This window comes from Cynocephalus volans, chromosome 10 (genome assembly GCF_027409185.1).
Source record: "Cynocephalus volans isolate mCynVol1 chromosome 10, mCynVol1.pri, whole genome shotgun sequence".
Classification (NCBI taxonomy): domain Eukaryota; kingdom Metazoa; phylum Chordata; class Mammalia; order Dermoptera; family Cynocephalidae; genus Cynocephalus; species Cynocephalus volans.
This window is the reverse complement of record NC_084469.1, coordinates 31,855,554-31,882,719: the sequence shown is the minus strand read 5'-3', so window position 1 is coordinate 31,882,719 and position 27,166 is coordinate 31,855,554. Positions and strand designations below refer to the sequence as shown.

Below are 27,166 nucleotides of genomic sequence, written 5' to 3'. Positions count from 1 at the left end.
TTAGCACACAGCATCAGGGCGGAGGCCCCCGGCCCAGCCCCCACGGTCTTCCCCATCGCGTGGAGGGATGGACTTTCTCATCTGCATGCACAGCACTTCATCGATGTAGATGGTGTTCTCTTTGACCTGGATCTCCTCCTGCAGGGCCAACTGTCTGCGACTCAGCCCTTTCAGCTCTCCCTGAGCTTGGGCTAAGGTTTCCTTTAATCTAGGAGAAGGAAAGGACATAAGGGAATAATTTCTCTCTCTGCATCGCTTTTCCAGGGGAAAAATGTATCTGGTTGTCCAGGAGGGAAGCCAGATTGAAATGAGCTCTTCTCCTTCTCTCCTCCTTACGACAGATTTCAAATTGGTGGCCTCAGGCCAGATTCATGACACATACATCGTCATGAAATGCCAACATTTAAAACTGCAGATTTTACTGAAACACCTGAATTTGGGCTTCTTTAGAAAAATTTCAACATTGGGATCCATTTCCTACACGGACACAATTTTGACTGTTGTTAGTAGAGACTGCACTTTAGGAGGGAACCCCTCAAACGTAACGGAGCAGGCTCCACCCACCACAGTCACCACCTGGCCCAGCAGCTTCACCCACCAGGGCCACTGCCTAGCCCCTGCTTGCAATCCAGGTTGGGATCGAGCCTCAGGGCCCCTCTGCCCGCTGGCTGCCAGCCTACCTTGCAACGTTGTGGGTGATCTCATGAACCTCCTTCATCAGCCTATACTGTGCGACATCGCGACACAGCTCCACGTTAGGCCGGTGAGTCCTGGTCTCCAGGCGCGTATGGGCCACCTTGGCAGGCCCTTCTTGGTCAAGGATGGCTTTTTCGAGAACTGTAATATTTTTCTCCTGGGATGCAATTTCTTCCATGACCTTACAAAAAGGATTACAGCAGGTGAGGCCAGGTTGATCTCCTCAAAACTCAGCTTCAGGCTGCAGATCTGTTGTGATCAGGTAAGTGGGGAAGAAGGGGCCTCAGATTTCTACCTAAGCAGGACCCGGAAATGAGTCTGATCTCTCTTCCCTGAGGCAGTGATTACTGTTGGGCAAGGTAACTCACCCACCCTTAGAACCCCATAGGTGGCATGAACACAACTGGCCATTGTCACCTCATCTCCTATCTGAGGGAGATGCCCTCAGCAAAGGCTTGGCCGGCTCAGGGGTCTCACACTGCTCAAAGCCACCCATTCACCTTGGCACAAAGTACCGTTGTGTCATGAGCAGAAAGCTGCCTAATTCCTTTTAACTCCCACCCAGTAGCACCAGTTCTGTCCTCTAGAAGCCTGGGGAAGACTGTGAGCAGTTCGATCTGAGTGTGGTTGGTATTTTTAGGGTGGCTTTGTGCACAGAAAAGACTACGTATATGTTACTTGTTGTTTTCAAATTAATATTTAACTAGTTAAGAAATGTATTTCTTCTTTAAGCTTTTTTTTTTTTACTTTGCATCATGAAAATTTCCAAACGTACACAAAAGTAGACACGATAATGTACCCATAATCAATTTAAGCAACAAGTAATAGACTATGCCAATCTTGTTTCGTATACACCACCCTCCCCTTCCCTGCCCGTCAGCTTAATTATGTTAAAACAAATCCCAGATATTACACCAATTCAGTCTTAAATGCTTGATGTGTATTTCTAAGATATAAGGATTCTTTTTTTTTCCTTTTAACATTACCACAATACCTTTATCACACAAAAAAAGAAAAAAAAATGATTCCTTAATATCATCTAATATCTAGTGTTCACATTTTCCCAGTCGTTCCACATCTTTTCTAAGAGGTGGTTTCTTCCAATTAGACCCCAAACGAGGTCCACACATTACATTTGGCTTCTTAAGCTTCTTCTTAACACTTAGGCTTTTCTTTTTTTTTTTTTTTTTGTCTTTTTCGTGACCGGCACTCAGCCAGTGAGTGCACCGGCCATTCCTATATAGGATCCGAACCCGGGGCGGGAGCGTTGCCGCGCTCCCAGCGCCGCACTCTCCCGGGTGCGCCACGGGCTCGGCCCAACACTTAGGCTTTTCTTAAGTTTGGTTCACAGATACACCATTTTAAAACTTAGCAAAGTTAACAATCACTTTAAATCAATTTTGATTAATAGTTGCTCCCACTTCAAACTTAGTTAAAATCATTCGAACTTTTTTTTTTTAAGGGCCGAGCCCGTGGTGCACTCGGGAGAGTGCGGTGCTGGGAGCGCGGCGACACTCCCGACGCGGGTTCGGATCCTATATAGGAATGGCCGGTGCACTCACTGGCTGAGTGCACGAAAAAGACAAAAAAAAATCATTCGAACTTTTTTTTTTTTAGGTGGCTGGCTACTACAAGGATCAAACCATGTACCTTCGTGTTATCAGCACCACACTCAAACTGGACATTTATTTAAAGCAGCATTTATAAATTTGATACATAACTTGTTTATTTGTTCGTTTGCTGTTTTTGTTTTGGTGGCTGGCCAGTACTGGGATCCAAACCCTTGACCTCGGTGTTATCATCACTACCATCTAACCAACTGAGCTAACTGGCCAGCCCTGATATATAACTGTTTTAAAGACATGAATTAGCCATCCCCTTACGGGCCAGCTGCCAAAAAAAGGAAAGACTTCAATTATCTGAGCAAACAAGGCCTTCCGGACTTTTTAAAATAGATTTCATCAATCTAATAAATTAGTAAAAACCATGAATCTTAAATTCTCTTAAGTATTCTAATGCTATCTTCAAACTTAATAAAGTTTCAACTTAAAATCATAATGTTAAATCAATTATTTAGTCACATTTTAAATTATAATTCTCTTAAATTTTACAAATACTTTAGATATCCAAAATACATATTCTTTAAAACAAAATTATTAATACTAGGGGTTGGGTCAGGAATCAGTAAACTGTGGCCTATGGGACAAATCCAGTTTGCCACTGTTTTTGTATAGACTGTGAAACAAGAATCTTTTAATCAGTAATTTTATAGAGAAGTTTCGGGTTTAAAGAAAAATTGAGCAGAAAGTAGAGTTCCCATGTACCGTCTCTCTCCCTCAGTTTCCCCTATTATTAGCATCTTGCACTAGTAAGTTACATTTGTTACAGCTGATGAACCAATATTGATACAATATTACTAACTAGGGTTCATGGTTTACATTAGGGTTCACCCTCTGTATTGTACATTCTATGGATTTTGACAAATGTATAATTCCATTATACAATGAATGTAATGGTGGATATTGAATCCACCATTACACTATTACACAGAATAGATTTCACTGCCCTAAAAATTTCCTGTTTTCCACCTATTCATCCCTCCTAACTTCCTCCACCCACCCAAACCCCTGACAACCACTGATCTTTTTAGGGTCTCCCGTAGTTTTGCTTTTTCCAGAATGTCATATAGTTGGAATCATGATTCGTACCATACGGTATGAATATCGGATTGGCTTCTTTCACTTAGCAATATGCATTTAAAGTTCCTCTGTGTCTTTTTATGACTTGATAGCTCATCCCCTTTCAGCAATGAGCAATATTCCATTGTCTGGATGTACCACAGTTTACTTATCCATTCACCTACTGAAGAACATCTTGGTTGCAAGTTTTGGCAATTATGAATAAAGCTGCTATAAATATTTATATGCAGGCTTTTGTGCAGACATAAGGTTTCAACTCATTTGGGGAAATACCAAGGAATGGGATTGCTGAATCATAGGAGTATGATTAGTTTCGTAAGAAACTGCCAAACTGTCTTCCAAAGTGGTTGTACCATTTTGCATTCCCACCGGCAATGATTGGGAGTTCCTATTGCCCCACATCCTCATCAGCACTTGGAGTTGTCAGAGTTTTGGATTTTCTATAGGTGTGTAGTATCTCATTGTTGTTTTCATTTGCATTTCCCTAATGACATATGACGTTCAGCATCTTTTCATATGCTTGCCATCTGTATATTTTTGTTGGTGAGCTATCTGTTCAGATCTTTTGCCCATTTTAATTGGATTTTTTTAATTGAGTTTTAAGAGTATTTTGTATATTTCGAATAACAGTCCTTTATCAGATATGTGATTTGCAAATAGTTTCTCTGTCTTTGCAAATAGTAGACTGTCTTTCTAGGCTTGTCTTTTCATTCTTTCTAGGCTTTCTAGGCTTGTCTTTTCATTCTCTCAAAAGAAAGGTTTTCACATTTTTAAATGGTTAAAAAAATCAAAAGCAGAATATTTCATGTCATGTGAGAATTACATAAAATTTAATTTTTAGTGTCCATAAGTAAAGTTGTACCAGAACATGGCCATGCATTTACTTATTTAAGACTGCTTTTGAACTGGATTGGCAGAGGGAAGGAATTGTGACAGACTGTACGTGATGCCCTCGTTGCTTTGCACAGTTGCCCAGAGCACTACAAATCACAGTGACTCAGTTACAACTTGACAGCTTTCCAACCTTGTATCACCATATGGTGACATCTTATTTCACTGTTTTACTACCAGTATGCCTTAGTCCATTCCTGCTTCTATAACAAAATACCTGAGACTGGGTAATTTATGAAAAACAAATTTATTTCTCATGGTACTGGAGGCTGGTTAAGTCCAAATTCAAGGTGCCAGCAGATTTAGTGCTGATGAGGGCTGCTCTCTTTGCTTGAAGATTGTGCCTGTTACTGCATGCTCACAAGGGGACAAATGCTTTGTTCTCACATGGCAGAAGGCAAAAGGGAAAAAGGACCTCACTAGTTCCATCCAGCCCTCACAAGGTGCTAATCCCATCTAGGAGAGCAGAGCGCTTATAGCTTATTCACCTGCTGAAGGTGCCACCTCTTAATACTGTCACTTTGGTGATTAGGTTCCAACAGGGATTTAGGGTGGGACACAAACATTCAAACCATAGCACAGTGCACACCCATCATCTTAAAACAAGAAAATGGGCATTGTGTGTTGCACTTTTAAGACCCAGTGAAACATAGGTTTGTTAATTAACTAGATGTCAAACCATTGTGTTTATTATGCAATGACACTACAGCTGTGCAGAAAGAATACAATATACATCAACATTCTCAGACTAAGCACTCATCACAATAGCCTCAACTCACAGGAAAGCAATAATCAGAAAAATTAGAACATTTAAACAGATTATCTCGTCACTGCAGAATTTCTTCACAAAAATGAAAATGAGGCTACAATCACAGTTCCAAGTGGCTCATTTGTTAACCAAGTAAGGAAAGCCATTTACTGATGGGGAGTTAATTAAATCATGTTTGATTATAGTAGTTGAGGAAGTGTGTACAGAGAATATAGACTTATTTAAGAGTATTAGTCTTTCTGCAGGAATAGTTGCTCAGAGAGTTAAGGACATGGGGAGTAACATCACTAATCCATTTAGTAAACAAGGCAAATGATTTTGAATGGTTTTCTTTTGCTCTTAGTGAGTTAACAGATGTTCCCATACTGCTCGGTTGTTGTTTACTCAAGGAATCAATGCCGAGTTTGGAGTGACTAATGACTCAGCCTCTGTGAATGGTTTGTATGAAATAACTATTTTCAACGAGTTGAGAAAATACTAATTCAATGCAACCTGAAGTGGAATCTGCTAAGAAGTGTTAAAGCTGATGATGGCACAACTATGTGTTGGACAGAAAAAGGCTTATGAACAAATGTATATAGCTTATGAAAATGTAACTTATTTGAATCTTATAGTTATTCATTGCATGAGGGTACTTCAAAAAGTTAGTGGAAATGGAATTAAAAGATAATCTGAATCTTTCCATGAACTTTTTGAAGTTCCCTCATGATAGCCATCAGAAGGTACTTTGCACAAAATATTTGGGTCTATCATATGTTATTGAACCATTATCAACAACAGTGAACTTCATTAGTTCTCATAGACTTGACCATTATCAGTTCTGTGAGTTTTTGTCAGAAATAGAAACTGAATATCCTGCTTTGCCCTATCACTCAGCAATTCAATGTCTTAGCAGTGGTAAATTTTTCTCGTGATTTATTTCAGCTCAGGGCCAAGATTGAAAGTTTTCTGAATAAGAAGAACCACCCCCCATCACGATTATCAAACCCTGAATAGCTTTGGAAATAAGTTTTTGCTGAAGACAATATTTCTTAATAAGTGCAACTAAAATTAAAAGGCTAGACACCATTTATATGCAAAGCTTATACTGTGGTGAAGTCGTTTTAACAACTAATGTGATTTTAATTACAAATTATGTCAAGCTGCTTTATACACTTTCTATGCTGTCGAAAGTTAGAAGAAGCAAGACCTCCATCCCCACATAAATTTGCAACACATATTTCCCAAGTTCCAGTGTTTTTTGGACCTCAAAGCAAATGCAAAGGAAATTTCCATATTTCAAAATCCATTTAACTGTGTAATAGAGGAGCTTCTACCTAAACTTCAACTGGAAGTAATTAATCTAAAATGTAATGACATGCTAAAAGGCAATTATTTCTGTTAGAAAAATCTGACAGAGTTCTATAAATGCGTTCCAAGCTATGAATACAGTCAATTAAAATCATGTGCTCACAGATTGTTATCATTATTTGGCAGTACCTAGCTGAATGCAAAGACATATCATAGATGAAATATGTAAAATCTCATATAGATCAACATTAACAGATGAACATTTGCAGTAGATTTTATAGGAAACACTAACTTTGAGCTTCAACAAAGCAAGATGTTATCCTCCCCCAAAAAGAATTCCCTCCTCCTCATTATTATACCTGTATTACAAAAACTTATACTCAATTATTACTATAACTTGAATTTTGTCAATGAAGAATTTGTGGAAATTTTTTTTCTCTCTCTTATTATATAAATACCTACATAATATCCTTGATTTTGCCTTTTGGCCCATAAAGCCTAAAATATTTACTATCTGACCCTGTATAGAAAAAGTGCACTGACCTCCAGGTTAGATGATCTTAAACATTCCTATACTTAATTCTAAATCTTCCTGCGGTTAAAATACACTTTGACCAGTAAGGAAACAATTGTGACATTGCAAATAAAGTGGGGGTTACCTTATCATTTAATTTGGAAGTTGTCTTCTCCACTTGCTAAGTCTCTTCATGACCAGGGAGGCTTGGGGCTAGATGATAACCAGCAGGACCCTTTTGTCATAGAATCTAGGTGGGTGGCCTCCGAATGGGGGTGGAGGGTCTCACAGTTATTCAAAGTACACATCCCCTAATTCTTCCATTCACATAAAAATGGCACCCCCACCCAGGGTGCTGTTTCTTGATTGGATCTTAAAATTTGGGGGCCCTTAAGAGATCTAAATGATTTCCCCTGTTAATTCCTAAGGCCTTTGAACTTGATGAATCCTTGCATTTTTGTCATATACTTTCTGTCTTTTAGACCACAACTCTTTCGAATATTAAAATAATTTCAAATTAAATTTTGGATATTTTTCATGGCTCCATCTGATTTGTAGCCACCATCTCTAAACCTGTCCCACATACATGAATCATCTTACACTCTTCTCACAGTTGAGGAAAGAGACCCTGTATCCCTGAAGCTGCATGAACACAGCAGCCACTGGCCACATGTGGCTACTGAGCCCAGGAAATGTGCCTAGTCCTAATTGAGATGTGCCGTATCAAATACACACGGCCAGGGGGCCGGCCTGTGGCTCACTCGGGAGAGCATGGTGCTGATAACACCAAGTCAAGGGTTAAGATGCCCTTACCGGTCATCTTTTAAAAAAAAAAAAAACAAAAACAAATACACATGGCCAGGGCACTGCCATTACTGTCAAATACACAAAAGATTCCAAAGACTTAGTTTAAAAAAAAGAATGTAAAATATCTCATTAATTATTTATGTTGATAACATGTTGAAGTGATATTTTTTATATAGCAGGTTAATAAAACATATAATTACAATTAATTTCACCTGTTTCTTACTTTTTAAAAAATGTCTACTAGAAAATGTAAAGTGACACATGCAGCTTGTGTTACATTCCCATCAGACACCACTGCCCCGGGGTCTCTGCTCGTCCCAACTGCAGAGCCCCTGTCCAACGCCCCTCCTTTCCCAGGCTGCTCTTGAGTCCATCTGGTCCGTCCTACAGCGTGAGGCCAGAAGAGGACGTGGTCTTGGTGTTTCCATTATAATCATGGGGTAGGGACAGGTGCAAGCTCAGCAGTCAGACAGACCTGGTTTCGATGCTCAGCTCTGCCACTTATTCGTCACAAGGCCTTGACAAAGTTAACCTTCTCAGCCTCGGTTCTCTTTTTTTTTTTTTTTTCTGACTGGTAAGGGGATCGCAACCCTCGGCACGGTGTTGTCTGCACCACGCTCAGCCAGTGAGCGTACCAGCCACCCCTATATAGGATCCAAACCCACGACCTTGGCACTACCAGCTCCGCACTCTCCCGAGTGAGCCATGGGGCCGGCCCATCAGTCTTGGTTTTCTCATCTCTAAAATGGGGATGTGTGATATTGTGAAATACATAGTATTATATAGAAATACATACCATTTCCTGGTGGGGCTTTCAGCCCCACTCTCAACCTCCCAAGAAGGGGAGAAGGGCTGATGGTTGAGTTGATAGCAGCGGCTGATGATGTCATCAATCATGCCTACCTAATGAAGTCCCCATAAGAAGCCAAATTCAGAGATCTTCCAGATAGCTGAGCACATGGTGGTTTCTGGAAGGCAGTGCATCCACAGAGTGCGGAAACTCCACACCCCTTCCCCCAAACCTGTCCTTGTGCATCTCTCCCATCTATCTGTTCATCTGAATCCTTTGTAATATTCTTTATAATAAATGGGTAAATATAAGTAAGTGTTTCCCTGAGTTCTGTGAGCCTCTCTAGCAAACTAATTGAGCCCAAGAAGAGGGATCATAGGAACCCCAATTTAGTGCCAGTGGGTCAGAAGCACATGTCACAACCTGGGACTTGGGACTGGCATCTGAAGTGGGGACAGTCTTGTGGGACTGAGCTCTTAATTTGTGGGATCTGATGCTATCTCCAGCTAGATAGTGTGAAAATTGAATTAAGTCACAGAACACCCAGCTGGAGAATTGTTTGCTTAGTGAGTGGGGGAAACCCCACACATCTGCTGGCAAAAGTGTTGCATTGAGGGGTATGTGAGAACAGGAAAACACTTTTCCCCTATCTCGCAGAGATAAACTCCCATTTCGGGGTTGCACAGCAATGTAATAGCACAGTGCACCCAATACTGTATGACCATCGCTCTTATCAGTGTTATTTTTGTGAACAGTCCTGCATACGAGGCCTCACCACCACAGACAGGAGCAGGACCAAAAGCCTCCATGTCTAGATGTCTCTTCTATCCTATTGATAGTTTGTTCCCAATTTCCTTTCAACTAAATCTTTTCACTCATACTGCTGCTACTAAGACACTCTGTGCTGGCACAATGGCTTTTTTAGACCCATGTAAAAGATTTTACTTTTGTTTCTGCTAAATTTCACCTAATTTGTTTTAACCCATCCTTCCTGCCTGTCCAGAACTATTGGATGTTTATTTTATATTCCGTTCCAGACCTTCAGACATACAGCTCTCAGCTCCTGCAAGGACTCTGTCCTCTAGCAGGACTGGGCTTTTCACAGGCCCTGTAAAAACCAGCTCGCACCCACTCTGCCTCTTATACAGCAGTCTGCCCTCCTCTCTGACTTCCTGTCTCATATCCATTTTTCAAGGCCTAGACTGCATTCTTACTCCACCAAAAAACCTCTTGAGTATTCTTTGGCTATTATCATCATCATCATCACCAGCCAATTTTTATTAATTATATATATTATATTGTATTATAATTGATTATATATGTGTGTATGTGCATACATATATACATGTACATATACATACACATATAGTCATATGCCACATAATGATGGACCACATATATGACAGTGGTCCCATAAGATTATAACGACTATACCATATGGCCCAGGTACGTAGTAGACTATACCATCTAGGTTTGTGTAAGTACAGTCTATGACATTAACACAGTGATAAAATCACCTAATGACACGTTTCTCAGAATCTATCCCCGTCCTTAAGCAACACATGACTGTACATGAAATCTATGTTGCGAGGCCCTGTTCTAAATACTTTATATGAGTTGTCTGATTTAACCCTTACCAACCCTGGGAGATGAGCACCGTGGTTGTTCCAATTTTATCAACAAGGAAACTGAGGATCGGGGAGCTTCGGTAACTCCCCAAGACCACACAGCGAGCATTAAAGCCACAGTGCAAACCCAAGCTGCCTGGCTCCGGAGTCTCCCCGTCTACCCACGAGGCTCTTCTACCTCCCATTTTGCTGAATACTGCAGTTTAACCCTTGATTATATTATACTTTGTCCCGCACATCACAAGGACAAATCTTGTCTCCCAACTAGACTCTGAGTTGCCGGAGGACAGGGCTGTGAATGCCACCACAGGCAGGGATTTGCGAGTGGAGAAGGTGGAGAAGGCCTAGGTTCTAGTCCCACCCTGCCGCCTTGGGTCCTGCCATGCACTATGCCTCAGTTTCACCCGCAGTAAAATGCAGGCGTGGGCCAGCAGTGGCCATGGTAGGGGGGCCATCATCATCCGCATGTACCATTGAAGCAAGAGGCTCAAGAGCTTCAGGAAGCTGCTTAAGTCCCCCAGCCAGCTATCTCAGGACTGGAATTTGGGCACATTTCTTTAGACCTAATGCAGCACTGTCCCACTAGACTCTACTTCTCAGTGTCCCTGAGCTTGGCCTTGTGGGGTGGTCATATAGTCTCAGGATCCAGGGTCCTTGATGGGGAGGAGGGTGTGCTGCAGCCAGTTCACGTGGGCTCTGCTTGTTAAATATTCTGCAACTTTGCCAGCCCACTGTTAAATGGGTAGCTTGAAATTGATCATGGTGGGAGTATTTATGACACAGAAATCTTTCTTTGGCCAGGCCCCGAGCCTGGGTCTCCTGCTTCAGCACTCTGTCCTTAGTGGCTCTGCTCTCTGCAGCAGTGAGTAGCAATGGAGTCCCAGAGTGGGGCAAAGTCCCACTCCAGTCCCCAAAGCCCAAAGCTTACTGCTGAAATGGAGAGATGTGAACAGCCCTTACTCATTAGCTGACCCAATATCATAAGCCCAGAAGTCTAGTGGCCTGATCCAGAAGGCATTCTCACTTTCCACGGTGAAACCTTCTGAATGTATCGTCCCATGCTCCCTCCAGACCTCACCTTGGCCAGATGGACAGCCAGCTTGTCCCGGGCATCCTTGGTCTCCTTCAGCCCGTTCTTGAACGCTGTGTCCACTACATTGCACTGCTGGCGCAGGTCGTTGGCCGTCTGGGATAGGATGTGGTCCACCAGGGCCTTCAATGCCAGTGAGTTGTTCCGCTGCTTGTCAGCCTTCTCCACGTTTGCATTGGAGAAGTCCAGCCAGTCTTCCAGACTCACAGAGCTGAAACAAACCCACACAGTCATTCCCTGCATATTTGGGGCCAGGGAGAGGAGTGTGTGGAGGGGGACAAGCTCCTGGAAATCCACTGAAAGCTAAGCCTACCTCCACCATCAGAAGCACCTAGAATGTTTTCATCTTTAGGTAGAGTGAACACTGGTCTATCAACAGCAACAGCTATCACACCGGGGAAACTTCTTCTCTGTGCCAGGCACTGGGCTGGCACCCTACAGACATTATCTCATTAATCCTCACGATGGCCTAGTGTGCTAACTTTTATAACACCCATTTTACAGAGGAGGAAAACTGAGGCTCAAAGAGATGCAGTAACTTGGTCGAGATCACACAGCTAGAGAGAATTTGAGCACTAAAATACAATAACAGTAACAGATTATAACACAGAATAAAATAGAAAACCAAATGAATAAATTGCTAGTTTGAAGAGGAACTATTTTATGTAACAACACTGGTAAATCTCAAAATAATGTTAATTGGAAGAAACCAAACAACCACACAGTATATATAGTATATGATGCTATTTAATAAAAAGCAGGCAAAACAAACCTATCAGAAGTCATGAAAGTTGTTACCTCCGGGGAGGAGAAAGGGAGTACTGATCAGAAGGGGACAGGGTGGGGGTTTCTGTGGTGGTGGTGGTGGTGGTATCTTCTTTTTTCACCTGGTTGGTGGTTCACTCTGGAATTAGAGGCCTCATCTAAGACGGCCCCAGGGATCCCTGACTCCTGTTCCACCTTTGTGGAAGCTGCTCGCTTTGAGTATGGGATGAGCTTATTGACTCATTTCTCACAAATAGAAGGATGAGATGTTGGTCCTGGGATTAGGGTATAAGAAAAGACTGTGGCTTCTGTCTTGGTGCTCTCTCTCTTTCTCTCTTTCAGATCACCCACTATGGGAGAAGCCAGCTGCACGTCATAATACTTCCCCATGGAGAAGCTCCCATGGCAAGGGACTGAGGCCTGCAGTCACCACAGCAGTCAGCCTGGAAGCGCACCCCACCCCAGTCAAGCCTTCAGATGGGCTGTAGCCCCAGCAGCCAGTGTGACTACAACCTCAGGACATGCTGAGCCAAAGGCACCCAGTAAGCAGTGCTCCAAACCCACAGAAACCACGAGATAAGAAATATTCGTTGTTTTAAGCTGCTAAGTTTTGGGGTAATTTGTCGCACAGCAAAAGATTACAAACACTATGATAATTCACTGAACTGCGTGTTTATTCTTTGTATGCATTTCTATATGTATGTTTTATTTCAAAAAGAAGGTTTTAAATTTTAAAATGTGTTAGGTTGTGATATAATGCTAATAGAAAAACGCAAATTAGATGTTACAGAAAAGGTACATAGGATAATCCCATTTTTGTAAACTAAACAAAATTCACTTGTGTGTGTATGAGTACACATGTATGTATGTGTTTGTATGAACATACAGGTTATCTCAGGGGGTGTAAAAATGGAAAGGGGGGAAAAAGGAGAATGACTGACTTGCCCTTTATATGTTTTTAGATTCTTCTACTTTTTAAAAAACATGCATAGATAAAAGAATAACCTTTAATTGTTTAAAGATTGTAAATGTCTACCATTGGACAACTGGATAAGGAAAATGTGATATATATACACACAATGGAATACTATTCCACCATAAAAAAGAATGAAATTCTACCATTTGCAGCAACAGGGATGAACTTAGAGAAAATTATGTTAAGTGAAATAGGCCAGGCACAGAAAGAGAAATACTGCACGTCCTCCATCAGAAGTGGGAGCTAAAAAATCAATAAAAAAAGAAAGAAAGATATAACAGCCACAATAATACAATGAACTTTCAAAAGAGCAAACAGAACTGAGGTTACCAGAGGTGGGAACAGGGAGGAGGAGGGGCATAAGAGAGAAATTGGTAAAGGGCCGCGAAAAACGATTACATTGTGCAATGTTGAATACACTAATTATCCTGATTTGAGCATCACATATTGCACACAGCCATTCATATTCAACTCTGTACCCCACAGATATTTCAGTTTTTTAAAAAAGAGTGCTGCCATCATAAAAATAAATAAATGTTCAAGGGCTGGATATCAGACTTCCCTAGAGTGGAGTCTAACCTGGAGGACCTGGGAGCTCTGGGCCCTGTGTCGGGGTGGGCACCAAGCCTGCCTCCTCCCAGCTCCCGGCCAGCTGCAAGCACGCCTCGTGAGGTCCTGCCTGTCTGAGAAGCTCCGCACATTACCAGCAGGGAGGAAGGACGCAAGGACACGTCAGCAGTCAGGGCCCCACTCACTTTGGTTCAATCCTCACAACGTTATCAGAATATCTGATGTTTGGTGAGTTGTTGTTGAGTGTGAAGCAGATGTCATCAATGGTCAGGGCCACAAACTTGTCCTTCAAGTCCTTTTCAAGATGATACTTGGCAGAGCGGTTCAGCCTGGAGGGAGAAGGTCAACTGGGTTTCTCTCTCTGGAATGCACAGGTGGCACCTATGGGTTCTCCGGAGACCCTGGAAAGTGAAGCTGAAGCGAGGTCTGGTACAGGATGGCAGCACTTCCTCTCCAGCTTCCCATCACCCCAACACACATGTGCATTCCACCTGATGCAGGGTGACATTAATGTAACCGCACCTGGGCTTCAAGATCCTCCCTTCCCCTGTGACATTTTCAGATGTCACCACTGTGGTATGCAGTATGTGAGGGGTCAGCCCTGGCAGCGATTGGCTCCATAGTCCTCCAGTTTACAACCAGGGTGAAATCTGGCCCCATCTCCACCCACCACCAGAGGGTGACTGCCACGTGGGGGGGGTGGCTGCTTCTCACCCTGAGTGTTGGGACCATCTGGGGACACAGAGAGCATCTGTGGGAGTCCTAAATCCCACGCTTTCCATGCCATGGAGCCTGGCCTTTGTGGGCGCTGCTTCTTCTGGGAATCCCCAGTGGAGATATGGAGGGCAGGCCCCACCAGCCATACCTGACCTGCTCAGAGGTCTCCTCCAAGGTGCGCGTCAGCAGCGCCATCACGCCCCGGATGATCTCAGCCTCCTTTATCAGCTCCTGCTCCACCTCATCGTGCACCAGGTCAATACCAACACGCTTCTCCCTGGCAGGGGAAGGCAGCAGGTCGGCCACCACGTGCAGGAGGCAGCTCCATATTGTCTAATGTCTGGGCATTTGTAACTCTCTGCACAACCGAGTGAGTATCACCCAGTCCGTCTGGGTGACACGGTGGGGGATGGACAAGAGCAGGTGTCTGTGCAACTTCGAAATATCCACAACGCAGTGAAGAAAAATTGATTGATAGCTCGTCACTTGTTCTGAAAAATGCCAAATGGACTTTCTTCTCCTTAATTCAGCCATCAGTTCTGAAGCCTTTCCTTCCTATCTATTCACTGGAAACAGTGTCTTAGAACTTCAAAGACATATGTTCCCTTCCTTGATACTAGTCCTGTTTTTTGACAAGGAATTGAACCCAGAAAGATGTTTTATTATGATAACGCTAACAATAACCAGTGATAATAATAATACCCATATTAATATTACCTCCACTACTGAGCAGTTACTATGTGTCAGGTGCTGTGCTGAGCTTTTCATATCAATATTTCCACATAACCTTTTCAAGTACAGATGAGGAAACTGAGTTTCAAAGAGGTTAAGTAACTTACTCAGTGTCACAGAACTGGGCATTACACATGCTTTTAAACACTATGCTGTATTACTCCCCAGACTGACCCCACTGCCTGATATTTTCTTCTTTTCCACCCTGTGTGACAGTGCTTGGGACAAAGGCCCCCTCACTCACTAGCTGTGTGGCCTTAGGCATGTCATATAACTCATCTGTGACTGGGTTTCCTGTTCTGTAAAATAAGGATAATTATTAGTACTCTATAGGACTGTGGCAAGGTAGAAATGAGATATAAAAGCTCACTGAGTACAGCACGTGGCACATAGTACATGCTCAATCAATTTAGGAACCTCTACATTATAACTATTCTTAGGCTTACACTTGGGCCAGCTGGGTGTTGACCTCTGTGATCAGCTGCTGCTTCTCTTTGCTTTACACGCTCTCTAAACCTGGCTGGGGAGACTGCTGCCTTGTTGCTGCAGAGGATCCCAGGTGAGTTCCTGGAGGAGATAGGGCTTTCTAGGAAGACAGAGGCATGGTGCATTTGGGAAACTGTGAGAGGCTCAGCACATCCCCCTACTGGAGATGAGATATGGGCCTGGAGAAATCACTGGGGGCCCAATCATGGTGCATCTTGTTTGCTAAGCTAAGAAGCTAGAAATTTATCTTGAAGCTATTGGGGCATGGGGTTGTAATGAAAGGATTTTAAGCATGGGGGTGACCTGTAAAAATCTGCATTTGGAAAAGTTTACTCAGAAAAAAGGTATGTTTGCACAGTGATCTCTAGATTACAAAATGCTTCTGTATGGATCTGTGTGTTGGAGCAGTCTTATTGTCCCCCAATAGCTGTAGTATCTGTTCTCCCCTTCTTCTTTGGCAATAGAACCCCTGATTTTTATTACTGAGCATCTGGCTGCCCAAAATAAAGACAACTATTTCCCAGATCCTATTGGTGAAGCGCGTGATTAAGTTCTGGTCAATGGGATGTAAGCAGAAATGGTGAAGGCCAAACCCTCCTTCTTCCTACTTGCTGGAATGTAGACACAATGGCTGGAGCTCCAGCTACCATCTTAAATCACGAGGTAACCTTGGGACTGAAAGCCACGTGCAGTAAAGCAACAAGATAGAAAAAGCCTGGAGCTCTAAAACTGTAGCAAACCATGCCAACCCTGAACTGACTATCTCTAAACTCCTTAAATGTGAGAGAAACTATTTTATTTAAGTTTAACTTATTTTGCATTTTCCTGATACCCACAGCCAAACTTAGTCCTAACTAATGTTTATTTAAGTTAGTCAAGAGCAGAGTTTAGACATGAACCAAGTCCACATCTCCTTCCACTGCCCAGCACCACGGGGTAACTTCAGCTCTAAAAGAACGCTGCCCATCTGCCTCACTCTGGCTCTCCATCTCACACAGTCAGCTCTTACTACCCAGCATTTCATTTTCCACAACAGACAACTCACTCGAGAAACCTTCTCTCCTACCTGTATGCCAGGCATGTCTCAGTGATGCGCAAGGGCTCTTTAAAGCTCTCCAAGGCTTTTTCCAGTCTGGTCTTATATGTGAGTAGATCCTCAGTTTCACACACAAGCTGCTCAAGTTTATCATCTAACTCCTTCTTCCAGAACCTGACTTCCTCGAGTCTCTGTTCTGAAGCACACAGAGAAGTTATGCCAGGATTAATCTACTCCCAAAGTAACCAACTTCTGAATTAGAAACTTGAGGACTGTCATAAAACTACCTGCGACTGGGCTGGCTGGTTAGCTCAGTTGGTTAGGGCTCAGTGTCACAAGACCAAGGTCAAGGGTTCAGGTCTCCATGCCAGCCAGCCACCAAAAACAGAAAAACAAACACAAACCTACCTGAGATATGTTCCTTTTCTTTCTAATTAGCTGTGCTACTTGGGGCATCTTTTTTATAAATGTTCATTAGCAGGAAGAAAGGAAGGAAGATATTTTCTCTCACATTGAATTTATCATTCTAAACTCACTGACTAATTTTTGGATGCCCACTGTTTTTAATAACTTAATTATCAAAGATATAAATGCATATTATTTGAAAAGTCAAATAGTATTACAAAGTATTACAATTCTCTGACCCATCTCTACCCACTCCCACCTTCTGGGAGCAACTTTGTAATACTATTTGACTTCATTATTTCCTCTGGCATTTGCTTACACTGCTACAAGTGTTTACTCATGATCAGTTTTAATACTATCTATTGATTCCCTATGATGAAATTTTATTTAAATATTATTTAAAATGTTATTTGTTTTTAACCAACTCACACAAGATACTTCAGTTTTTCCATCTCCCGATATAGCTGTATCATCATCCTGTTAAATACTAACTTACTGTTTATTTATATTTTTGGAAATATGTAAATGTTATTTACACCTGGGCCATGTAGTATATTATAATAAATTTCTTTATACAACTTTTATATTATACAACTTTCTATTTTGGGGGGGTTAATAATTGCATTTTTGCTTCACTTTTTTAATGATAATTAAAAGTAAATTTATTAAGCATTGTAAATAAAAGACAGCTGATTATAGTAGGAAAATTATATAATATATAATAAATTCAGACTGAATAATTCAGCATTTGAATCTTAAAGTCACAAGGTACTGGCTGTGTAACTGTCAGTTTTCTCTTCCGTTCAATGACTCTTTTTTATTTAACTTCTAAAAAATTTTACTGTGTATATTTGAGGTTTACAACATGATGTTATCAGATACATACAGATAGTAAAATGGTTACTATAGTGATTGCTTCACTTTCTACATACTTATTAATAATTTTCCCTCGACTTTCTGACAGAACTACAAATATTCTCTCAATATATTCCAACCCATCAAGCAATCTGCTAATTTTGTTTCTTTCCTGCAGACATCTCTCCTACAGCGCTTCCTGCTCCTGCTCCAGTCTCCTGCTCTCTAGTTTGCTGCTTGGGTCCCATACTGTGGCTTTGCTTCCGGGAATCCTCTTCGCCCTTCTCATGTGCTGGAGTCCTGTTTCCTGGATTGCATTTCTTCCTCCTCCTTGATTTACTCCTTCAGTGTGCTGAAGCACATCCTTCGGGAACTTCCTAAGAAATGGATGCATGCATATGAGGTAAAATGTTTGAAACCTCCAAGTCTGAAAATGCCTTTATTCTGCCCTCACCATTTGATATTATTTGGCTGTGCACTAGAGTGTAGGTTGTAAACCCTTTTCATTTAGAATTTTGATGGTGTCACTCCATTTCCTTCCAGTCTCCAGAGTTTCTGTTGAAAAGTCTGATGTCATTCTGATTCCTGATTCTTGGTATGTGACCTCTTTTTTCCCCTCTGAGAACTTTTAGGAATATCTCTATTTTCCTAGTGTTCAAAAGCTCACACTAGCGTTAACCTTATTTAATTATTGTGCCAGACACTAGGCATGCCCTTTTAATCTAAAAACTTAGGTCCTTTGGTTCCATGAAATTTTCTTGTGTTCTTCTACAGATGATTTTTTTCTCCTCCATTATCTCTATCTTCTTTCTGGAACTCCTATTAGTTGTTAAGCTTCCCAGATTGATCCTTTAATTTTCTTATATTTTCTCTCCTGTTAACCCCTTTTTTTTTTTTTTTTTTAATCTTTTTTCTCCACTCTCTGGAGAGTCTCCAACTTAATCTTTCAACACTCCTCTTGATTTTCAAGATTTTCGTGTTCTCATATTTTAATTTCCAAGAACTCTTGTACTCTGAATGTTCTCCTTTTAAAGACTCTTCTGCTCGTTCCACAGATGCAATATCTTCTCTGAATTCTCTGAGGATCTGATGGTGTTTTGTTTTTTGTTTTGGGGTTTTTTTTTTTTTTTTGGTTTTTTTGTTTGTTTGTTTTGTTTTTTTGCTCTATGCATTGTCTGTTTCCTGAGTTTCTGGGTGTTTGATTATTTGTTTTGCTGTCTGCCGTGTTAGAGACTTTCCTCAAATGTTTGGGGATCCTCATCTGATTTAAGAATGAGATGCTAAAGTGCTACCTGGAAGCTGCAACAGTGCTTGTCAACCAGACCGCTTTATTGTACAGAGTGATCAGGCAAGGCCCAGGCATTTCCCTGGAGAAGGCTCAAATGTTAACATCTATAGATCTTTCCTTTGGGGCCATTAATTTCTCCACAGAGAAATCTTCCAATCTTGTGTCTGAGTGTAGAAGCCTGGCTACCAGTGTCCTGGGAACCAGCTGGAAGAATTATTGTTCAGTAAATAGACTTAACATTGAATCCTTTAACTTATAGCCTTCTCCTGGAGTGAGGGAGAGCCAGAGAGGAGAAGGGGCTGTTTATAAAGACTTTCACCCATTCTTGTTCAAGGTTCTAGCCTGAACCCCCAGCTTCAGAATTAGCTGAATGTGTCTAATTTTGAGCATTTTGAAGTTTCTGCAGCATGAATCTGCTGCAAGGATCAGCTAGCTTCTTACTGCCCTCTACCCATCCTGACTTTCTGTAGGCCCTAAGTGTGTTACCACTTGGCTTCTTGCTTTGTAGCTTCTAAAATCTTGTTTTCATCATTTGTCTACTGTTGCTTCCTTCTCACCCACCCCTCATCCTTGAGGCATAGCTTTCATTAATTAATCCTTCACTGCTATTTTGTGGGAATTTTGAAAGGGAGAGAAAACAAATACATGTGCTCAGTCCACCATATAAATTGAGGTCTCCCCGCTCACACTTTGTAATCCGCCCCTACCTTGCATCCCCTGCTGCCCTGCTGGACCTGTTATCCCAAGAGGTCATCAATAATCTTCAAATCACCAGTGCAAATTCATATTTGTTCCACTCTCAGCCTCTTTGACATTTAGACAACCATAGATACAATAGAAGACGTCCTCGCCCATGAAACCCTCATCTTTTGTTCTTCCACCTGAACTTTGGTTCCCCAACTCTTCTCTAGATCCTCTTCCTCCTATGCCCTTTTTTCTTCTCTGTCAAAATGTTCCTTAATTAATCTAAGCTACACATATGCCCTCCATTATGTGATGACTCCCAGATTTCTACCTCTACCTCTTAAATTCTAACTGGCTACCTACTAAACTGAAACTTCCATTTAAGACTTCCTCAGGCCTGGCCCAGCTGCATCTCCCTCTCATCTCCATCATGCTGCTCCCTTCATGTACTCTAAACACCAACTTGGACCTCTACTACTCATTCCCCGTAAATGCAATGGGTATCTTGCTGTTATTATTTTGTCCACATATCTCCTTGGTTTCTGTTGTTAAAATTTATTCATAAGTCTAACATACTTATTATCGAGCACCTCTTCTCTCCACCTTTACTGCCATTGTCTTAGTCCAGGCTAACAACTTGAAATAATTTTAGTTACTTTTTACTTGTGTTTTATCTCTCTCAAATACTAGAATGTGTTTGTTCTTCAACTTTATACTCCTAAGCATCTAGCACAATGTTGGACATATTTGACAGATGAATGAATAAATGAATGACTCCTGGTCCCAGGGTAAGGAACAGCAGAAACAGAAGCAAGTTTTGAGGCAAAGTGATGTATTCATCTTGGGACATATTTATTTTTAGGTGCCTGAAGGAATTTAGATAGAAATGTATGGCAAGTAGTTCTCTATTTCCATAAAAAAGTTATGATGAGAAGTTAGAGCTAAAGATTTCTATTTGCAAAACAATAGTACAAAGAGGATAGTGATAAAATTTCTAATGAGGTCAAAAAGAGAGAAGGTATAGAGAGAAAAGAAGAAATCACTAAGAGGGCCAAGAATAAAACACTAAGGTATACCAATAAGGGATGAATGGGAAAAAGAAGCATCAACAATAAAAAAGAGAAAGAAGTAGTCGGAGAGAAAGAAAATGAACCAGGAGAGACATATGCCATATAATTTCAAAAGTATTCAGTATTGCAGAGGGGTCATACCAGATGGAGACTAAATGACTACTGGGCTTGCAAACTGGGTAGTCATTGGATGAGACCAATTGGAAGTAAGTGATCTGCCTCCTCCTCCAATCTGACAGTGCTTTACCAGTGCTACTCATGTGGGATAGATCACACCATATCCAGGGCACCTGGGTACATAACTAAGGTCTACTTCTAGACTGCAAGCTCCCCAAGGGCAGGCACCAACCTGATAAGTATATATCACCAGCACCAGCACAGTGTCATCACCTCTTGCAGGGTGACAGAGATGCAAAGGTTTACTCAGAGCCCATGTATCCAGAGCAATGAGAGGCCTGAAGGGGTTAAACCCAGGGAGAACTCCTTCAAGGGAGGAGAGCCCTAGGAATAGCCCCAAGTCAGATTTTCTCTAAGTTTTTATTTTACAGACAAGAAAGTTACAGAAGAAATGCAGGTGGTCAATCAGTCACAGTGAGAACATAAACAAACTGGCTACATGACACTTTTCATTAAAGCAGGTGTAACTTAAAATAGTTCAAGCAATTTACCATTAAAAGGTGTCATAAAACTAAGCCATGTGACATACAAAAAGAAACAATGAGATAAGCGCCATGGTAATGCTTAGTTCCCCAAGAAACTTAAAGAAACAGCTGAAAGTAAAATGTGGAACATCCCCCAACCATTAACTAGCAGAGTAACCTTGAAGCTTTTAGCTCACATACTTTCCCATCATTTAGGTTTAGCTGCACCAAGCGCAACTACCCCTAGAGCAATCACTTTTGCTATGCTTCAATTTTTTTTTTTTTTTTTTTTTTTTGTCTTTTTCGTGACCGGCACTCAGCCAGTGAGTGCACCGGCCATTCCTATATAGGATCCGAACCCGCGGCGGGAGCGTCGCTGCACTCCCAGCGCCGCACTCTCCCGAGTGCGCCACGGGCTTGGCCCTATGCTTCAATTTTTTAATCCACATCAAGGACTTCAGTCCTGTGAAAGTTTCCTGGTCTTTTTTAATCTTAGCATTTCTATGTGTTTTACTAAAAAGTTGGGCTTTTCCTTTAACTACAGGACTTTGGTCCTGCTAAAACTAAGGACTGTGGTCCTACTAAGCTACAGCCTATTCTAAGGACTTTGGTCTTACTAAACTAAGGACTTTGGTCCTACTAAGTTATAGGCTAAGGCCCCATGAAATACATGTGTTTTACTAATATCAATATCCTCCACAGCACAGAAACTTGCAAATTATTTTTAACTTTTTATCGAAGTATCATAAACCCATAGAAAAGTATAAATATCAGAAAATTCAATGAATTTTCACAGTGAATGCATCCACATAACCACTACCAGCATCCACATAACCACTACCAGCATCCCAGAAAGTCTTGTGTGACCACAAGTTCCTGTCTCCTCACATACCAGCACTGACTTCTAACAGTATAGATTAATTTTTCCTTTTCCCTTTGTCTGTTTTACTTTATATAAATGGAATAATGTGGTATGTACTCATTTGTGTGTTATTTTACTCAACATCTTACTATGTTTGTACAATTCATCTGTAGTGTTGCATGTAGTTATATATCAGTCATTCTCATAGCTGCATAGTATAACACTACTTATCCATTCTACTGTCAATGAGCACGTGGGTAGTTTCTAGTTTAGGGCTATTACAAATAGCACTCCTTTGAACACTGCAGCATATATCTTTGGTAAACATATATATGAATTCCTGTTGGATATATCCATAAAAGTAGAATAGCTAGGTGAAAAGTTATGCATATGTTTAGCTGTAGTAGATGCTGCCAGAGCTTTCCAAAGTGGTTATACCAATTAATACTTCCACCAGCAGGGTATGAGAGTTCCAGTTGCTCCATGTCTTCTATAACACTTTGTTTTTTGGGTTTTTTTTTTTTTTCTTTTTTCTGTTCTCCTTTTTCTTTTCCACTCTAGCCATTCTGGTGGGTGGTTAATGGCATCTCAACTGTGATTTTAATTTGTGGTCTCTGATGACTAATGAAGTAAGAGAACCTCTTCATATTTTACTGAACTTCCTCTCTTGTAAGGTGTCTGTCAAGTTTTTGCTCATTTTTTATTGTTATCTGCCTTTTTCTTTTTTATTCTTAGAAGTTCTTTACATATTCTAGATATAAACCTTTTGTCAGCTATGTATGTTGTGAATATCTTCTCCCACTCTGTGATTGCTATTTCAGTCTTTTAAGAGGTCTTTTAGACAAACGAAATTTCTTCATTTTAATATAGTCCAATTTATAATTTTTTTCCTCTATGATTGGTTCTTTTTCACCCTACTTAAGAAATCTTTGCCTTCTCCAAGTCATAAAGATGCTCTCCTCTAAAATGTCACCTCTTCAAGGGTGATGGGGACGCAAAGGATTACTCAAAGCCCATTTCTCCAGAGCAGTGAGAGGCCCAGAAGGGGTTAATCCCAGGAGCAATTCTTTCAAGAGAGAATAATTCCTAAGAATAACCGAGAATCAGGTTTTCTCCCAGTGCTTATTGTCCAGGCAAGAAAGTTACAGAAAAGGAACACAGGTGGTTACAAAAGGAACAATGAGATAATCGTCATGGCAACACTTAGTTCCCTAAGAAACTCAAAGAAACAGCATGAGGGCGAGATGTGGAACATCCCCAACCATCAACCTTGAAGCTTTTAGCTCACATACTTTCCCATCATTAGGTTTAACTGCACCAAGGATGACTGCCCTTACAATTTTTTTATCTACAACAGAGACTTTAGTCCTGGGAAAGTTTTCTGTTTTTCCCAAGATAAGCATTTCTATGTGTAATTCTAAAAAGTTAGGCTATACCTTAAACTACAGGGCTGTGGCCCCACTAAGCAATAAGTTAAGCCCTGTTAAATACATTTGCTTTACTAATGTTGGTATCCTCCACACTAAAAGTTTTACCTTCCCCATTTAGATAGGTACCCTACCTAGATTTTATTTTTTTAAATATATGATATAAGGTAAGGGTCAGAATATAACTTTTTCCATATGAATATCCAACTCACCAATTTATCATAAATGCACCCTTTATCTATCACTCTGCAGTGTTGCTTTTGTCATAAATCAGATAAACGTATATGTGTGGGTTTGTTTCTGGACTCTGTTATGTTCCATTGGACAATTTGCCTATCCTTGCCTATACTTCACTGTCTTAATTACCATAGCTTTATGATAGATCTTAGTGAAAGCTTCCCTCTGTATTTTTCAAAATAGGTGTGTCTATTCTTGACCCTTTGCATTTCCATAAGTTTTAGAAGCAGTTTGCCAATTTCACCAGAAAACTTGCTGGGATTTTCATTGGCATTGCATTGAATCTATAAATTCATTTGGAGAGAATTGACATCCTTAAAATACTGAGTCTTCCGATCCATTCACTGATATAACTCTGCATTTATTTAGAACTTTTTTATCTTCTTGCAATAATGGCTTGTAGTTTTCAGTGTAGAACTCTTGCACATTTTTTGTTAAATTTATTCCTAAGTATTTGATTTTTTTATGACATTGTAAATGGCTAATTTTTTAAATGATGCAATGAAGCAATGAAGTTAAGGTTCAGACCTTGAAAACTTTTTCCCCATGCCTACTGAAGCACAAGTATTGCAAAATATGAATGATGCATCCTCATTTTTAACACCTACCTATTTGCACAATTTTTTAGAAGACACTTGTCTATATGCTGGTTTTGCAGTAAGGATCAGCCCTTCAGGAGAGCCTAATATCTAACATTCTTGGCCAAAATGAAGTTTGGCTTATTGGAGGTGGAAAAACTAGCAGCCCTCAGACCAGGTTTTATCCATAAATGTGCTTTTTCAGCTGGCCCAGTGTTATAAATAAATTAAAACAGTTGCCAACATTTAAAAAGTGGGCAAATTCCAGCTTTCCAGATTTTCTTGAAAAAAACAGACAATCAGGCAACACTGGGTCCATTCTTTCCTGGAAGAAACTGGTTGGAACTGAGTAGCAGCTACCTTCTTAGATGAGGCACATGTTCTCCAGGTCCCCACAGTCCCCACACTCAATTGTCTTACATTCAATTGTATGTTATCTGCACCCTTATAGATGTTTGAGTTTGTGACCTCTGGTTTATCACTTTTTGGCGTTTGAGAGATGTTGTTTGTTTTATGTTTGTTTTTGTTTTGCATATTTCAGGGCACCACCCTTTAAATACTGTTTTTAAGTATGGAGTTGTCAAGAGAAAATTACTCTACCTTTAAGACCCAGCTCAAATGTTCTTCTCTAAAAAACTTTCTCAATTCTCCAGTGCCTCCCCTACCTGTACCTTTGTTCTCCTTACCCCAGCACCTATCTGGCTATATTCACATTATTAATTTTTGTCTCTTTCTCCTCTTCAAGCCAGGAGCCCCTAAAAATCGGACTCTGATCACTCCCTGCATACTCTGTAGATGCCCTTAGATGCTCAATAAATGTGTATCACATCAGTGAATGAATGATGGATGATGGATGGCTGAAAATCAGACTGGGTTACCATGTGTCTATCTTAGGGCAGTGAACTTAAACGTAGAACCTGGAAAATACACGTTATTCCTAATATTTCAAGAATAATACATTGTCACTCCTGAACATGACAGTATGTACAGCTAAACCTCAACAGTCTTATCCAAACATGTTCACAAATATACACAGCACATTGTCTTACCTAGTTTCTTGTTCACATCGCTTTGAGATTTTCTTGTGGTCTTTTCAATCTCGTCCACAAGCCTCTGGCTTTCTGCCACCAGGCGTTCAGATCGGGACCTTTGTGCCTCTGCTCTGTGGTACTGGCTCTTGTTAGCAATGTGCCATTCCGAGGGCAGGAACTTGGGCGGAGGTTGTAGTAGTTTAGCCATTTGAGGTTTCCAAAGTCCCGATAAAAGGCAGACTTTTTTTAGATTAAATAAAAGCCATTTGTCATTTTTTATGACAATTTTTATCAAAGTATGACACACATACCAGAAAGTACATAAATAATAATCTGTACACAAAATGAACACAACTATGTAGCCAGCACCCAGATCAAGAAACAAGCATTACCAGCATCTCAAGCTTCTTTCCAGTCCCCAGTCTCCACCCCAAGTTCCACAGGGTAACCACTATCCTGACTTATAACACTATAAATTGGTTTTGCTGTTTCAAACTTAAGATAAATGGAACCACACAGTATGTTTCTTTTGTATATGACTTCTTTCACTCACTATTTCGCTTGTAAGATTCATTCACGTTGTTCTTATTGTAGTTTGTTCATTCTCGTTGCTGTGTAGTGTGCCATTGTATGAATATACCAGAAAGTACCTATCTTTTCTACTGTTTATGGATATTTGGGTCCTTTCCACTTTAGGGCTCTAATAAGAATGCTATGAGTTCTCTCAGACATGTGTTTTGGTGAACACGTGCATTTTTATGACTCATTACAATTGCTGGGTCATAGAGTAGTGTTCTGCCAAACAGATTAACCCAGACGTGTTTTCTTAAACAGTGAACAAATGTGACATCTGTAAACTGACAACTGGGTATTGATCTTATTGAACAGATAAAAGAATCTAAAAGCTTCTTAAAAGGAGAGAACAGGAAGGGGAACACTGAAGGCAGATGGCAGGCGGCAACAGAAAGACTAAAATTTACCGACCTCTTAGTTGATACAAAATTACAGTTAAATAGGAGGAGTAAGACCAAGTGTTCTATAGCACTGCAGGGTGACTATAACCAGCAAATTATTGTATTCTTTCAATTAGCTAGAAGAGAGGATTTTGAATGTTCCTAATACAGATGATAAATGTTTCAGTCTCAAAATTTGTATTATAGATCTGACCCAACCTGCCCAAACTTACTTTCTGGTGTAGTTAAACATAAGCGTATTTTTTAAAAAATAAAATTTACCCACCTCACTCGCACCCAGCTGTGAACGTGAGAACTGCCTGCCTCAGACAGAGCTGAAATCTGCCCCCACTCCCATCCCTACCCAAAAGTCTAAGCTTCTGCCCTTAGGGGTCTCTGGATCTCTGAAGCCTTCACACATACAGGGATAGAAGCCAGAGTCAGATCTTGCCCAGGCTGAACACCTCAGCTCACCCAGCCCCTCAAACGACAGGCGGTCTCCCCATTTCTTCCTGGCCCAGTCCCTCTTATGGCCTCTCCCAAGTTTATCTGAGTGTGGGTCCCAATATCTAACCCAAGACTCCTGGGCAAGTCTGAGTAGTCCCCAGAAAGGTGGAGAGCTGATCCCAACGGGCACAAGGCTTTTGGGTTGGGCGGAGGGCTGCGGCTAAGTGTCGGT

At 41.0% G+C, this 27,166-nt stretch overlaps 1 protein-coding gene across 1 annotated transcript; it reads right to left on the bottom strand.

The window, feature by feature from the left end:
* Positions 1-25,742, bottom strand: TEKT1 (tektin 1). The gene is made up of 7 exons (XM_063108963.1): positions 25,553-25,742; positions 16,487-16,652; positions 14,351-14,479; positions 13,671-13,814; positions 11,163-11,385; positions 681-877; positions 1-208 (listed from the first exon to the last, which is right to left on the bottom strand). Exons 1-7 carry the CDS (start codon positions 25,740-25,742, stop codon positions 1-3), a joined length of 1,257 nt encoding a protein of 418 aa, XP_062965033.1.
* Positions 25,743-27,166: the final 1,424 nt, after the last annotated feature.

Coding starts and splice junctions, on each gene's coding strand:
- TEKT1 (XM_063108963.1), bottom strand. CDS start 25,742: ATGGCTAAACTACTACAACCTCCGCCCAAGTTCCTGCCCTCGGAATGG. Junction 11,386..13,670: donor GTTGTGAGGATTGAACCAAA/GTGAGTGGGGCC, acceptor GGTTTGTTTCAG/CTCTGTGAGTCTGGAAGACT. Junction 209..680: donor ATCACCCACAACGTTGCAAG/GTAGGCTGGCAG, acceptor TCCTTCTCCTAG/ATTAAAGGAAACCTTAGCCC.